The following is a 16,994-nucleotide window of genomic DNA, read 5'->3' on the forward strand; positions in this document are numbered from 1 at the left end:
CCAGCATTTTGTAGTTATCAGAGAGAAGTCAGCATTACTAAGAAAGCTTGTATCATCCTTGTGCATGAAATAGGCTCTAAGAAGTGCCTGTGTCTCCCCACTGAATGTAAACAGGAGCCAGGGCCGACCAGCTCTGATGTAAATGCCTGTGGTGTAATGTCTGAAGTTAGACCAGATGAATTCCAACCTGTGTATCTATCTGCCTCTGAAAGTCCTGTCTTTGTTCTGGCATTGCCAAAAATGTTACCCACTATGAAAGGTAATCACGAGGAACCCAGTCTAAAGTTCAAATGTGTTCCTGGATGGAGAGAGGGACTGAAGAGTCCCTTGGCTGCCTAAAAAGCATGTCCTTGCATTGGTGGATGTTTTGCCCTTCAGAACAAGCCTCCTGGTCCTCAAGCAAGAGATGCTGCTGTGTTCAGGGATGGGAAAGAAAAACTATCCTGTCCGTTTAAAACATTATGCGATGTGGCCACCAGGCAGCGCCAAACAACCAAAAGAAATTATTAACAATTAATTTTTTTTTTAGTTTGTTTTGGGGTTTCTTTGGGGTTTTTTGTTTTGCTTTTGTGGCATTGGCAACAGTCATGTTAGTCCATCTTGAAGCCCCAGGAGTTCTGGGCTGTCAGCACCGGGTGGACTATGGTGTTGTTGTCTGACAACATATTAACAAGACATGGATGATGAGATTTTCTTTCTCTTGTGAATGACTTAATGAAGTCACATCTAAGTGGGTACAATCTTTGGCTGTTCTGGCCATGTTGCTGTGCCCTAAATTGAAGGGTTTTTACATTATTATTTCTTAATATTTGTTTAGACAGACAAAGACCAGGAAATTCTTTGAAAGGAAGGAAATTAATTTGAACACTCATAATGTGAGGAGATATCCAGGGTACCTCCTTTGTGCATCTGGGAGGTATGCATCTGATAGAAGGAGAAAATGAGGATACCATGCTGGGATAAATGTGCACTGCTTATCTGGGTGCTGTCACAGTCCTTGTAAAATGTTGGTGAATTGGGCAGCCACTGCAACCCTGACTGGCACCTACTTTGCAAATTGCTATAGATCTGTCTGACCTTGGATGCATTGCAGAGATCACCTTTTCATTTAGATAAAATGTTCTTCTAATGTCTCTAATGCATTAAGCAGAAGTAGGAAGCTTTCCTTCCTTCTGCAGCAAGAATACAGATCAACTTTTTCCTGCCATTGTTTTATCAAACATATTTATAGCAGCCATTATGAGAAAAATGTTATTTTCTGCCATGTTTGTTTATGTTTGTCTTGAATGTCCCTATGATGGTGTATCTAAGATCCAAAAATACACAGATTTTTTGGTTTTTTGGTTTTGTTTTTTTTTTAAGAATGCCTGCTCAATTAACTTGACAGTTACATGAACCCAAACAGTTCTGTATTCTGCACTCTCATAAGAGAAAATCCCAGGGGTCTTGATATAAAGCACAGCAGCACCTTGTAAGGATCTTGTAAGGATTTATGCAAATGATTCTCTGTGAGAACTACATTGCCTGAAGTATTTTTGCTAATTATCTGTACAGCAGAGAAGCATTAAGCGCTGTAACCACATTTAGGTAGTAAGAGGTACTTATTCTTCCTATGGTAATGGTCAGTCATTTGCAAGACACGTTCTGACATTAGTGAGAAGTTAGTCCAGTTCTAGTACGGGCTCATTTATGTGAACTCCTTCATTTTGCACGTGGTCTTGCCTGCGGCACTGTCACACCACCCAGCTGCTGGATTCCAGCCAAGGGGTAGTAGCTTTTTCCATAAGATATAACTCATTTAACCATGATTCAGTTTGTTAATGTGACAGGTAACAGCATTTGCAAATTTTTGTTTGATTTTTAAAGGTATTACTTAGATAAGCCTGAATGACTGTATTGTATTCATGGAGAAGTCTGGAATCTTGTTTGTCACACTTGTCTCCCACTCCACATTCAACAGACTACCTGAGTTAAAAGAAGTGGCAAAAAAGTCTATATGTTTTCACTCATTTGTTGTATTATTCTAGGGCACATAAAGGCATTATGGGAAGCAGAGCTTTGTCACATGATAGCATTTTCATCCTTGAGACTGGGCAAGAGCCTGCAAGGCCAGTAAGAGTGTTTTCTCAAGAAAACATTTCTGACCGGATTAGAGCTTTACAGGTAATTTACACAACATAATTTTTTCAAATGCAAGAGGTGGAATGTCTTCACAGACTTGATTTTTTGGGGCCAATATTTGTAGCTGAACATTTGATTAGTTAGTAATATCTGTCTGCAGTTTACATTGAATGTTACATTTGTTAATTTGACAGCCATATCATATCTTAAATGATAGCTGAAAATTGGATAGGTTGTTTGGCTCCCTAAGAGAACATCTAAAGTTAGATGTCCTGTGCTCTGGATTATTCAATTGTAAAGTTAAAATAATGGTAACTCATTAACCTGAGCTAAAAGATGTTCTGGGGAAACCTCTATCGTATCTATCTATACTATCCATCATACTATGCTAATGTATTTTATGCCACACTGAAGCTGAAACTCCAGCCTACCATGAAATTGGGACCTCCACCTCGATTTGGACTTCATGCAAAGCGAACAGAGGATGCTGGGACCAGTTCTGAAGATGATGGATTACCCAGAAGCCCTCCAGAAATGTCTTTGCTCCATGAGAGCCTAAACTCAGGCACAAGAACAAGAGTGAGTGGTTCCAGTGTTGACAAAAATCAGTGTTCAATGACCTGTTTTACCTATGTGTGGAAGGCAAAATAAGTTATTTGGTTTGCTGTATATGTCCTTATTTTATTGCTGAACAATTCAGAAATACCTTACTCAAAATGCTCTCTCTCTGTGTAAACAGCTACTTAGAATCTCTGTTCCTGTTAAAATATAAATATCACACCAGAAAATGCAGAACTGGGAAGAAGAGGATGTGTTTGTGTGCATGCATGGGAATGCTGTGGTTTTTATAGAGACTACAGAGAGCTGCCAGGCATTAAAAAAAAAGGCTGAAAAATCTGTATTCCCCCTTGAGTATGTTGATAAGAGAGCTCTCTAATGTTTTTCTAGGGTGTCATTGGAAAAAGAAACAAAATAATTTGAAGCTGGTTTTTTTTAAATGATAGTTTTGTTACACATTATTTCATTCTTTATCTGCATGTCTTACACTTTATGTTTGCAGTGTCCTTGCTAATCTTTAAGACTATAGAGAAAAACAACGTACATTGTCAGTACCCTTGTGCACTTTGTGTAGATTGTTTCTGCGATTATATCCACCTTGTTTGTCATCTTTTACTGAATCTCTTCCTCATTCCATCCCGCAGTTCTTTGACTCTCACAAGCACCTTAGCTCTTTGAGTTTAGCTGGAACAGGCAGTGAAGAAGAAGAACAGGTAACTTCTGCCAATGTATTAAGGGACGAGCAATTACCCACAGTAGTTTTTTAAAGGAATTTAAGACATAAATATTATTTTGTTGCCTGTCTGCTGCAAAAACCAACTTTGTATGTATGTAATTGCATATCTGTCTGTTTACTGTGCTTTTTTAATGCCTGTCCATCTAAGATAAAAGCTATGATCATTTATCAGCATAATTCTGATGCCACGTAATCTCCTGTTGATAATAATTAGGGTGTCTAGAATAGCTCATATCCTTTAGCAAACTTTACAGATATGATTTAATCTCTGAGCCGCAGACACTAAAACAGTATCCCCCTTTTTTAAAGATGGGAAATTGCATTAAAGGCTGCATGAGTTACATGCTTAGGGTAAGGGAGAAAGCTTATTGAAGAGATGTGAACAAACTCTTGGTCCTCTGAAATCTGCCCAGACCATGCTTTAAGCACAGAATTACCTTGCACTAATACAGAAAGTGTTTGCCTGATGTTAGTGGCTGACATTACTGCTTAGGAGTCTGAGGCTCAGCCTTCGGCAGGATTCTGGCTGTGAATTTTGCTGCAGTGATGTTTTCAGGGCTTGAGTACAGGCGAATGGATGACTTTCTTCAATCAGCAGCCAGCCGTTCTGGCTGATTAAAGGGCTGTTTTGAAAAGCTCTGAAGAGTCCCTTTTAGCTGTCCACAGCTGGAGTCATGGTGGAAACAACACAGGGGGTAGAGGGAAGAGCGTTTTCTAGAAACAGGAGGAGGGGTGAAGGGGAATTGCAGAAAGGAAATAGAGAAGCTAGTCCTGAGCTGACCATTTCTTGGTAATTATGCAAAATGCATTTCAAGGCCAGCTGCAGCAGGGCTCAGCAAAGATTTCTGGCCATACATTTTAGATTCTACATCAAGCTGTTTAAAAAACGTGCTTATATGCAGTGAAATTTTAATATTTTTCAAAGAAAATCAGCAAAACTCATGAAGAAGGTATTTCTTGAAAACTGATTTGGGCTCACTGTAATTTTGTACGGTCCAGATGCATGTTTGTTAAAGGAGGATTTACGTCTCCCTGTTGTTCCATTAACATCACTTTCTGATTCACTCGCTGACTCCTGAGGCATGGTAGTGACTACACAGTTGCTTAGCTTTTTCCATATGCCCTATCATTTAGCTCAGAGCTCTCTTCATCCCAGTCCAGTTGCAGAGTGCAGCCAGAATGTAGCTCCATCTGAAGGCTTTCCTCCCAAACCACAGGAGCGGCATTTCGGAGAGACTAGCCCTCCTTCTAAAAGTCAGAGGAGACCAGTTTCCAGGGCCGAGGAATTTTGCACATGCAGCCCTGAGGTTTTGGACAGCAGTGACACCTTGCTGTATCTTGGAAGGTTTCCTGAATCAAAGAAAGGAAAAAGGAATCGTGAGTGTCCTGTCTAGGCTTTGGGGTTGGGGCTTCCTCATGGCCTCCCACCTTGTACCACCCACCACGACCAGCTGACAGATGGACAACTGAGCCATGTGCACATGAGATTTGGAGAAAGGGGTCTGCCAGCTGTTTCCTTCTCCAGCAGGCTTTGCCAGAGCCAGACTTTGTGGGACAGCAACTTCTGCAGCTGGCTTAGAGCTGGCATTCACTCAGTCTGCTTTAAATTAAGTAAGAAACCAGATTTCGGATTTTCCAGCGTAATGGCCAACACTGAGCACTGCCAATGAGAAGACATGCAAAGTTCTCAAGGAAAAGCAGGAGCCAGAAGAAAGGCAGGCAAATAATGATGTGCCTTAAAAGAGAACATGTGCTGCATCTTTATCATGGAGCTGAAATGTCAATGTATTCACTGCTAGGTACTAATGTATAATGCAGCCACGTATCGTTTGTTGTACATTAGTCATGTTTGGGTACTAGACTGCAGATACTGTAGAGTGAAAATTAATGAGAGCATCCATTATTCAGAATGGCTGTGCTACTTTTTTTCTTAAATAGAAAGTATGACCAGAAGCTGTGGATCCAGCCTCTGCTAAAATCAATGGGAGTTTTCCCCTGGCCATTGAGGAATCTGTAGCAGGCCCTCACTACACTACAGAGTGTCTTTTGGCTACAGTGCACAGTGCAGAATTCTACTTGCAGGAAACGCTGATGCTTTTTCTCTCCCAAAATAAAACAAACACTAACCTGCTCTCCCCATCTCCAGTCCAGCCCCCTTAATAAAATACCACTTCCAGAGAAAAAAGTAAGAAGAAGAAAAGAAGAAGAATGCATGACAAAGCAGAAAAACTCCTCGAATGAAATGAATTAGAATTTTAAGCCTACAAAGGAAGTGCTATCACAGTTGTCAGAGGTCATGTTAATGCTGTGACAGATAGTTTGGAAATAACATTTTGCCTATTTGCAAAACTGAATCTGAGAGAAAAGAGGAACTCTTTTCAGAGTAATTTTTCATAAATTTTCCAGTCTCATTTTTGCATCATCCCTGGGACTAGGGTAGTTTTTGATGGAGCTCAAAGGTAAGCTGGATTCCAGCTTCATGAAAGTACTACACCTCTTTCAGCACTCAGGAGCTGTTTCTGGATGGGTTATTTGCCTCAAGTAGGAAGTGTCCATCACTTCCTTCCCCAGAGTAGTCTACAAATGAAATTTTACATTTCAGATAAACTGCCTAGTTATTTTGAAGATATATATACATGAGGTGAAAACACAAGCTGACTTAAGTGTCAGTGCCACTAATGTTCGATTCTTTTGTCTTTAGGAGGGTGTTGTAGAGTTTGAAGGGACATGATGACGTACAGGAAGCTAAAGTTGCTCAGCACAGCACAACTGTGGGTAGGAGCCTAGACAGAGATGCTGGAGGACAGACCCAGAAAGGAAAATGGCCCTTTGGGTTCTGTAACAGAGTACTCTTCATAAATCTGTCTTCTAAAACATGCTGGCCATGTATTTGTGTGCTTTAAATCTTTCAGTTAAATGTGATTTGCTCCTTCCCACTGGATAGTACATCATGATATTCAAGTAGCTAAAAATGCAGAATTGCTAACAGTACATCACGTGCAACATTAGGAAATGCAATGTATTTTAAAGAGACTCAAAAAGAAAAAGAGGCACAGTTAAAATACTAATAAACATGGCCATGTATTTGTAGAATTGTTATTTTCATGTCTTTGTGTCTTTGCTTGATTCTCTGTTTGGGGATTTTTTTTTTTTCAGGTTACATTACATTCTTCTAGAGCTCATTCTGCAGATGGTCAGCTGTTCACTAGGCACAAAAGTGGATCTCTGCAGACATCTGACAGTACCGTGTCACCTACAGCCAATTTTGACACTCCACCTGAATCCACTTTCTTGGATAATTCTGCTGCTAAACATAAGCTTTTAATAAAACCCCGGAACCAGAGATCCAGTAAAATGAGAAGATTTTCTCAGGTACTTGTGAAAATAATCAGTGTCACGTTTGACACAAACCCAGAAAGTTCTTACTGGACTTTGTATTTCAAACTCTGATATGATAAAATCATATTGTGGCATGGATGTTTCATTGGGTTTTAATAGCTGTTATCTAATGAGGCTACATATTGGGAATAGACATTAGGAACAGATTAACTATTATGAGTTTACCTGTTAACTCTTGATGCAGCACTTTGTGTAACAATTTCTTCTTAAATTTACTGTGCAATACAATTTAGTATCCTATTTGTGGTGCAGAAGCTGGTCTGACCTATTAATTGGAGCCAAATTCTGTACATAAAGACTGTCCTAAATTCAGACATCTCCCCACGCCAAAACTTGTAAATCCTTTACGTGCACTATAGAGAATTAAAATAAGTTTTCACAGGAAAAAAACCAAAGCAACCAAACAAAAAAACACAAACAAACCAAAACCAAACAAAAAGCAAAGCACAATGGAAAGCAAAGTGCATACTATTAAAAATACATTAAAAACTGTATAGTATTAAAAAAAATTGTTTTTTAAACCATGCTTTTAAACACCATTTATCTTATTCTTTGTCATATCTTACAAAGGGCATAGCTTAGTTTTTATTCTTTCTCTCTTCTCTTTTATCACTGAAGTTTGCAGTTCTTATTACAGTATTTGCTTTATTGTTCGTTGGGCTTTCCATGTTTTAAAAACAGTAAAACCATTAATTTAGCTTGCTTATTACCAGAAATATTATTCCCTCTGTCTCAAAATATGACTTGGCTGATATTCTGTATTTCCCAAAATCTGTGAGTGACCTTTCAGCTCAGTAAAGCATTGCTGTGAGCAACAGAATGATAAGGCCCATTATTTAGAAAAGCACGTAAAGCAATAATTCACTGGTCAAACCTCCTCTTCCATTCTAACAGTTACTAAAATACAATTGCTTTGTCCAGACTGCCTATAAACTGCCAGATGACCGAGCCCTCCTGGTTTTCCATGGAGAGCGTTCACATGTTTTGATAATACAATTTTTAATGTTTTCTTGCCCAACTCTACCTGTGTACCTTGCTTCTGGCTAACTGATGTCTTCTGCTTTTATGCTCCTATGTATATGGATTGTGAATGCAGGTGGCATTTCAACTCTGGTTTTGCAATTGCATTTACAAAAAAAGAAGTTGGAAGAACCCTAAAATATCTTCAAAGTGCAGGTTTTGTGTTCTTAGAATTAGGGCCTACATCCAAAGTATATATTTACCCAACAAACTACAGTGAACCAGTGAGCTAATACAGGCACCATATGAAAAGGCATATTCAGCATCTTAATACTGTGCTTTCAAATAATCCAGCATATTTAGCCAGTCCTCACCTGAAATTTAATCACAAGACCTCACAGGTAACTACATATGAATTTATAAACTTTTCTCAAATAGTATAACTCTTGAAAAAAAAAAGCTTTTACACTTTTACACAAAGGAAGCAAGGTTGTAATGCCGTATGGCAGTGGGATTAGACACAAGATTGCCATATTGGGCAGATACTCAGCTGGCATGGATGGGTTTGTTAGGCTTTTGCTCTTCCTTCTATATACTCTTCCCTCTTCAGAGTCATGCTTTAGAAGGAATGGGTTGTTTTATTTTTAATGCTAGTATGGAGTAGCAAAATACAAAGGGACAGATTTTTCTCTTTCAAGTGCTACTTTTTGCCTAAGAGCAACACAACACAAGCAGTATGCTCTGGGGAATCAATTGCTAAGGACAGTCCAATGGCCATTGTTTTGATGAACTTCCCATCTACAAAGGCATGAAAGCACTAGTTGTGCAGAAGGAAGTGTCACTCATTGCTTTTATATTGGTTAAATGCATTATTCCAGGATGTGCTTAAGTAAAAAAGTATCCAGTCTGTAGGTTAAGAAAATTGCAAGCTCAGCATCAGAGGCAAGTATTGCCTTCCTCTCTAAGATCTCGATTGTAGATGTAATGATGAATAAGGAAAAAAGTGAAGCTGTACATGGTGACAGGGCTTTCTGAATTTCTTTCTTGCAGAGGACCCAGTCTGAATCTCTGACTGATTTGAGCTGTACCCCAGAAGAAGAAGAAGAGGATGACGTTGTATTCAAACCCAGCAATCAAGAGCTGCCATGGACCGCAGCTGCAACGCAAGATGCTGTTTCCTGGCCAAAGCCCAGAATGCCTGAGGACCTCCCCCCTGCTTTGAGACCAGCGATGACTCACCCTGCTTCTGAGCCTGCTGCTGTACAGGAAGCCCTGCTTCCAGATAATAAGCCACAGGACTGCCAACCAGTGCTGGAAACAGCATGTGAGGAGTCTGAGTCCTCACTGTTGATAGAAGACAAAGAGCCCGCAACTTCTTCCTACTCCAGTCCAGGCAGAGAAGTAAAAAACCAAGAAGATTCCTCAGAAACACTGGTTCTGTTGTCTGGGGATGTGAGTGATATGTCAATCAATATTTTAAATCAAGAAAATAAGGAGCATCCTACTGTGTTTCCAGTAAATAAAATACCATCCAAAGAAAATATTCCAATTAGTAAGAATAGTGTTGTATTATTGGGAAGGTCAGACGAAAATATACAGAAGGATGATCAGGTACCTGTGGAAATGCCCTGTAGTGAAGAGGCAAAGAAAGAGTTTACTCTATTGTCAGAGTCCAGCAAGGAGTTTTTTGTGGGTTCTTCCCAGCCCACAGACTCGTTCCATGTTTCACATCCTGCTTCCTCAGTGTGGATGGGATCATCTACTTCCTGCTCTCTAGAGAAAATAAAGACTGCACAAGAGGCAGCTGCTTCTGGTAAGGAGAACAGTCAGTCACTGGTCCACAAAGAGGAACTGCTGGGGAACAAAGCTGAAAAAGTAGTCAGTGAACTCAGTGCCTTCAGAAAGTTTTCTGTTTCCTCTGCACGAGAGAGACCAAGAACCAGAAGTCTACACTTCCCAGAAAGATCAGAGTTGGAAAGCCCATTAAATACTGGATTCTTCCTGTCCAAAGAAAAGGTCTCCTCAAGAAATGAGAAGTGGAAAGAAAACTTCCAGAAGGGATCAGAGCTGGACGAGGAAAAAAGCAGCAACAAAAAGCAGACCTCGCTGGCAGAGTCTGACTCTGAGAACACAGAACCTACAGAAATTTTGGCTGGTTATGTTTCTCTGACTGTTGATGCAGTGCTGATGCCAAGCAATTCTTCGGTGGTATCCCAGAATCAGCCAAGCTGTAAAGATAAAAGTCCCTTTCAAGTGAAACTTAGATCCACCTCACTGTCCTCGAAATATAAAGACAACTCATCACCAGAATCAAAAGAGATTAAAAGATACAGTGCAGAATTTAATTTAGAAAATGAGGGATTGACTTCCTTTCTAAAGGATGATAAGGCAGAGATCAAAAAACCAGCCAATACAAATATTGGTGATTCTTTAAATGAAAAGATCAAACCCAAAGCAAAGTCCTCTGAACAACTTAGCAGCAAACCTCCACTGCCTAAAAAGCCAGCATTGCAAAACATAACCATCCCAAACACTACTGCAAACAAGGAGAAGAAGGACAAATCTGTGCATTCTCCTGAATCCAGAAGTGAAGACAGAGACTTGGAGAAACAGTCAAATCCTGGTAAAGTGCCTGGTAAGACTCCCAGAATTTTCTAAAATTACCTTCACTTGCAAAGAGTGACCTTCTCCTGAGAGAGTGAGAGGCAGCACTGTTGTGTCAGTCACGACACTAATGAGCACCAGCTGATGGCTCTGCCTTCAGTGGTGTTACTCCATGATTCTCCCTTGCTGAAAAGATTATCAGAAAGACAGCAGGAGAGAAACAGCAGACAGAATAATATGGTTTTGCTTCTGATTTTTGCATTTCAGGGCATTGTTTAAGGGATGTTCAAAGTGACACTCAAAAAATAAAGTGCATTAGCAAGTACTGGGAAACAGAAATACCAGACCACTAACTGTCCCCATTTAGAGCTGCTGCATGGCAGTTCAAAAGCCAGGAGCACATATTACATGTAGTGCCCTGTGTGGGATGGGTGACTCAGACCTCTAGACCTTCTTTTCACCATAGCATTGAGACAGAAATGCAATGAGGCCCATCTTTGCCTGCCATGATCAACACACCATTTACTTATTGCCTCCTGCGAGCTTTGCTTATTCATTTATCCACCTTTATCATTAGTCATTGCTTGTTTAAAAGAAAAATTAACAACCCTGCAGCTTCCTGGAGTTTAAAGCCAGGAGAGACCGTAAGTTTGTGTCTGCTGCAGATTTTTCAATTTCACCGTGTTGTCTCTATTATATAATTGGGTTAGAGTTTAAAAAAAAATCAGTCCTCTGGAGACTGATATGCTGTGGGCTGCAGGCAGGGAACAGAAGACTGGAAGTGGCACTAGTGTCTGAGGTCTTTGCAATGACAGTAAACAAGTTCGGTGAAGCACACTCAAGCAATTCTAGCAGGAGACCTCTGCTCTTCATTTCAGAAAACAGCCAAGAGAGGAAAAAATAAATCCTTAGGTCTTCTGATATATGGGAGAAAATTATTCCCTGCCCTGGACGTGTCTGGTCACGGGTTTGATGTTAAGAATGTGAGGAGAAGATGCTGGACAAGCAAATGACAAGGTTTCTCTGTGCCATTGCAGAGCTCCCCTACTCTGGTTGCTCTTCTCTGTTTGGGGTCAGTCTCTGAGCTTTGGAGTGGGGAAGCACCAAGCAGCAGAAGACCTCAGGGCACAAGAGGCCACTTGTCCTATAGGGTGACAGAAGTCTCTTCCTGGTCTCAGAGACTGCTGCTGCCCTGAGTGGCATTTGATTCCAGCTGTCATCTGCCTCAGCATCGCAGATATTTTTGCAAGACTCTGGCCATGTTTACAGATTCCTGCTCTCCCAGCAGTCATAAAGGAGGGGATTCGTTGTCATCCACAGCTGTACGAGGTCCCTACAGCCATTTAGCCAGAGCCTCCCCACATCCTGCAGGCAAGGCAAGAGATACACATATATATGTGTGTCTAATACATATGTATATAATCTCAGTGCTCCCTTTAAAAGCATTTTCCCCTCTCTGCTGCCCTGACTAGTAGATTATTTTCAGTGATGCCCACATCTCTGATGGATTGAGATTTTGGGGAGGGTCGTACTGGGAACAAATGAAGAGGAGACCTAGCACAGGTTGGTCTGGCAGGGGATTGAGAAAAGCAGTGGGAGCACCAGTGCTCCTGCACAGAGCCCTTTATCTCTTCCCTCTTGCTGAGTCCCAGGGTGCCTCAGATGCCTCAGATGGAGTGGGGCAGGAGACAATTAGTGCTGAGGGAAGGGAGAAGGGAAAGAAATGAAGCTGGGGAGACATATCTCCTCCAGGCTTCTCCTGTGGCTCCTCAGCCTTAGGGTGAAGGAGACTCCTGCTCCCAGGCTCAGGACTGCCCTCTGCAAAATAGGATCTGTGGGCAAGAGTCATGCCCCAGTCTCCCTGATAGGGATGCATGCACCTGGAATCTGAAACAGGTTTAAGAAGCCCTGTTTTGAACATGTACTGAGAGTATTACACCAAATCTATATGACCTGGGGTTGTTTAACATGATGGTTCAGATTGGTCTGTGGTGGTAACTAGTTTTTTTCCTTATATACTGCCCCACTGATCTTATTGTATCAACTGAAGCAGGTTTCCTCCTATCTCCAGCTTTGAGTTGCTTGGTAATAGGTTCTGATGTAAGGGCATGCCAGGACTCAGAGTTTAATTCTAAATACAAAGCAGTTTGCTCCAAACTGACCCAAGGTCCTTCCTATCCCATGGCAGAACTTTCTCTTTAGACATCTGACCAAGCACTACCTTCTACCCACCCAGCCCTCTCCTAGTCCTTGAGTTCGTCAGCCCTTTCAAAGGGCTGTGGTCACCATCCGGAGACACTTTATGCTGTCAAGGAGTTTCTTTCCACATTGTGTTAGGAATTCCCTGTGCTGAACAAGAAGACAAGCTGTGAAATGGTGATGTAAGGGGGTGCAGTTCCCTTCTCATGTATACTCATCTCGAAAAAGTTTGCTGTGTCATGGGGTCAGCAGGAGCAATTTGGTTCATTCAGTTCAAATTTTAGCTTTTCAGCACTCCTGGTACCAAAGACAACAGGAAGGCTGATGGAATGCTGGCTTACCACTGCAGGTGAAAGCAACACTCCTGCTCCATGGAGTTTTCTGAGGAAATAGTTGGGGATTGTTTGGCCTCTGTTGGGCTGCAAGGTGGCTCTTTAATGGATGTGTGAATATTCTGTGATTAGTCACCCCAGGAGGAGTAATTTTTAAGTTTCTGGAGCTAAAGGCATGAGTCCTTGCAAGATTTAAAAGGTTAAACTGGGTTGTTTGTAGTTGACAGACTTTGCTATAAATCCTGTAAAGGGCAGAAACAATTACCATATGCTAACAGGTTATTACAAGAGCAAAACCATAAGCAATACCTATGTGAATGTGCATATTAGGATATATAAAAATCAACTACTGAGGAGCTGTAGTGGGAGACATGCTCTAAACAGAGAAAAGGTGGAGGAAGGACATCAGGGAAGGACAATGGATGTAACAGTGAATGAAATTGGTGTACGTTGTCTGGTAAATAGAGGCTCTGAAATTACAAGAAAAATGTTTCTATCTACATCAAAAAGACATTGCTTTAATGCTGTCCTGGCTACAGCTAAAAAGAAAGCTGTCTTTTTCTTTTCCTTTCTTTTTTTTTATTTTTTCCAAAAGAATTTGCCTTCTCAGTTGTGTCAGGCTGTTTTGCAACATGGCTGTATTCCAGCCATGAGATACACTTTGATGCAAACAGTAGTTTCTTGTGTAAAAAGGACTCTCCTGGCATCTGTGGTATTGATCCAATCAAAAGTCAAATACCTCACAGAGCAGCTTAGAGAAGAAGGAAGTGACAGAAATACTTAGCCAAATCTTTTAGAATAGCTTTGAAATTAAGGGATCAGGTCTGTATACTGAAACGAATGCATGTAGTGCTTTAATAAACAAAGGGGAATATGTAGGCCAGGCTATATTACATGCTATATGCATTTGTAAAGCCCTTCTTAAAATAACTGGTGTTTTATAAATGAGCAAAGATAAAACAGTGTGGAATTAAATATGCATGCATAAGCAGTGTTATAAAACAATGATACTTGCATACAGAGGGTGTTATCTCCCTGTGTAAAGTTGTTTGGATTAGTTTTGAGCATGTTTGCTTTTAAAACACTCAGGGAATCACAAGCTAGCTTTGCTTGCTTTTAGTAGTTTGACTTTCAAAAGGCTCTAATATTCTGCCTCTGACCTTTCCCCTGCACAGATATACAGCAAGACTAACCACTCTTTGCAGTACTTGCAGATATAGAATGTTCTTTTCCAGGTATGAGATTTAAATGTTATAAAGAGCCTCTGCTATATTATCTTTGTGTACAGAGGCTTTTAGATTTAAAGAAAATGGGTACATATCTGAGGCTGTCTCTAAAAAAGACAATCTCAGGGTAATGTTTGAATATGTCTGCTGTGGTTATCCATGTAAGCAACACACACACAGAGATACATTTGAATACAGAGTATAACTGTCTGTCAGTAGACAGGAATAGGTATGTGTTTCTCTTTCACGTTCTCTGTGTGTGTGTATAAACTGATGCACAATAACAAGTCAATCACAGATCTCCTTTTGCACATAAAGATTAATGTTTTATCTTCATCGTGTTGTTCACACAACCAATATGACACATATTACATGATAATATCCAACTATCAATGAGAAGTGCACACATTCATTTCCACAATATTTAAGCAAAAGAAATTTTGTAAGACCAGAACTTTAGTCTGAGGAAAAAAAAAGTAAGTTGTTTCAGTAAGATACTGAGGGAAACCCCCATTAAATGGGGTTGCAGCAGGGGAATTTCCCCCTTTAGGAGACTACTGAGGCAGCCAGCCCTGCTGCTGTCAGACCAGTGGAGGGGAGCTCGGGGGATTCTGATGTGCAGGAGGGAACTGAAGTGGTGAAGAATGGTGAAGCAGCTGGTTGTGTGACTGTTCATGTGTGTTTGGTGGCTGTGGGAAAGACGTGAAGGGAAGGCTTCAGCAGCCTCTGGGCACGGTTTCCAGTGGCAGCAGAAGACCTCAGTAGTCGACACTTATTTCTGGTTTTAATATTTGGTGACATTATGCACAGACTGGCTTGACAAGTTCTGACCTGGTATCTTTCCGTCGTTGGTAACTTAACCCAAGGGGAAGAAGGGTCTTTTCTCTTTCAAAATAGCCTGAGGCCAAGCCAGCTCCAAGGAAAACAGGGAAAGTTGCAATCATGAGGTTAAAACGGTGAGTGAATGAGAGAAAAATTGCTGCCAGCTATGTCCTTTATTAGCTTATGAAGTTATTAAGTAACAAGTTGAATAGCACATTGTTTAAAATAACATGTTGTAATAAGAACTGAAGAATATGATTCAGATTGTAGTTTTACTCAGAAGATCTCCCAAGTGTAACACAGACGCAGGAGGCTCGGCCCTGCTTTGCCAGAGGAGAAGTGAAACGCTGTGGTCTGTTGAACTTGCACAGCTTCCGAGAGAGGATGCCACTGCTTGCATTTTGTACTGTGTTATCTCCCTAAAAGTGGCATTGATCAGCTGGGTGCTTCTGTGCTTGTTGCTGAGCATGTGACATGCAGCAGAAACAGGAATTAAAATTGTCCTTTTGAGTACTTTTGGTTCACTCTGGCTATGCAATTCCTTAAACACTGTGCTTTGCCACGTGGTGAACCATAAAAGCACAGGGGCTATCCCATGACTGGATGAGATAAGACTAAAAGAGCTTGTTCAAGGTGATCAGGCTGTTATGAATGGAGGAGGATGTGCAAGCAGCACTTCTCTTGAGAACAGTCATTTCCTGAGAAAGCTTTTTGTCTCTTGGTGTCTCTTAGGGTACCAAGAGCTTCATAGGACAGTCTCAGGTCACCTTAAACTGCCAACTCGTGCTATCAACTGCCATGCTGTCTCCTGGATTACTTCACCACCTTTCATCCTTCTGGCTGTAAAAATGGTGCATGTATACTGCCAAGAAACCTTATCTAGTTGGAGGTGGGAGGATGTAAAGCACCTCTGGGCAATGGGAAAGATAATAAATAGTGAATATGCCTCTTCTACCACTTACAGTAATTCTGGCTGACAGATGAGGTAGCAAATCCTGCGTGGGTTGCATGTGATGATTTTTTGCTGAAGATAAGGCATTTCCTCTGCTTTGCCTGCCTTTCTGGCTTTCTGCAGCAAAGAATCTCACAAGAACAAGGGCAGAACATAATTGCTCAAAGATACAAGAAAGCCTTTCCCAGATGCAGATCAACTCTTGATCCTCTATAGGTGATACTACTCTGCTGTCCTAAGTCAGGCCCATACAGATACATATAAAACCTTTTAGATTGTGTTAAAGAGCTTTTGTTCCCTATTGTCACAGGGGCATTCTGATACCATCTCTTATGGGATGATACTTGCCCCTAATTTGGTTGCTTTCTAATTGGCATGACTAGGATGTCTGGCGTCTTATCAGAGAGATTTGTCTAAAGACTGAAGGTGCTTGATGCCTTTGTTAGAGTATCTGCCTTATGAAAAACATTGTTGTAATATCAGCCTCCAGACATATCGCTGCAGGACTGGGAACCCTGTTGTGCCAGGCAGTGCACATTGAAAAAACAGCAAGATGAATCCTAAATTCATGAGGATGACAGAGAAATGGAAGCACAGGTAGCAATAAGACCATTACACGTAGAACAGTAAATAGAGCCTGGACATAGCAGTCATTTTGTCGGTATTGATTGTGTGGTAGAAGCAGAGGAGGAAGAATGTTGATGTTTACAGAAAGCTCCTGTGGTGTGACAGAGAAAATGGGACAAAACACAAAGGGGGATTTAGAGTCACAGTGACTAAGATGTACATCACGAGCAGCATCAAAGGAGAAACCAGGTTCCCAGTATCATTGAAAAGTTGGTGAGTGGATTGAAAAGGGCCTGCAGGGTAAAGATGTTGGAGTTTTTGAGGACCAAGACATTACAAATGGCGAAGGAAGGTGAAAAGATAGTCAAATAGTTTGTGTGTGGTAGTGGGTACAGCCAGAGAGCTCTTCTCAGCTCCGAGGAACGCTAGACATCACCTTCAGTAGTGGCACTGACCTGCGTACCGTGTAGTGCTTTGGGAACTGATGAAGCTTAGCACCTGGTTTTCCTGGTCCTGCC

General features: G+C 41.1%; 1 protein-coding gene across 6 annotated transcripts in view; it reads left to right on the plus strand.

Moving 5' to 3' along the window:
• CRACDL (CRACD like) overlaps window positions 1-16,994 on the plus strand; it is a 66,076-nt gene that overhangs the window by 40,729 nt on the left and 8,353 nt on the right. For all 6 annotated transcript variants that reach the window (XM_032680391.1, XM_032680389.1, XM_032680392.1 and 3 more), the window contains exons 5-9: window positions 2,028-2,163; window positions 2,536-2,700; window positions 3,324-3,392; window positions 6,572-6,787; window positions 8,825-10,409. In XM_032680391.1, the coding sequence (XP_032536282.1) occupies window positions 2,028-2,163; window positions 2,536-2,700; window positions 3,324-3,392; window positions 6,572-6,787; window positions 8,825-10,409 (2,171 nt within the window). The remainder of the gene's footprint in view (window positions 1-2,027; window positions 2,164-2,535; window positions 2,701-3,323; window positions 3,393-6,571; window positions 6,788-8,824; window positions 10,410-16,994) is intronic.

Source organism: Chiroxiphia lanceolata, chromosome 2, assembly GCF_009829145.1.
Source record: "Chiroxiphia lanceolata isolate bChiLan1 chromosome 2, bChiLan1.pri, whole genome shotgun sequence".
Classification (NCBI taxonomy): Eukaryota; Metazoa; Chordata; class Aves; order Passeriformes; family Pipridae; genus Chiroxiphia; species Chiroxiphia lanceolata.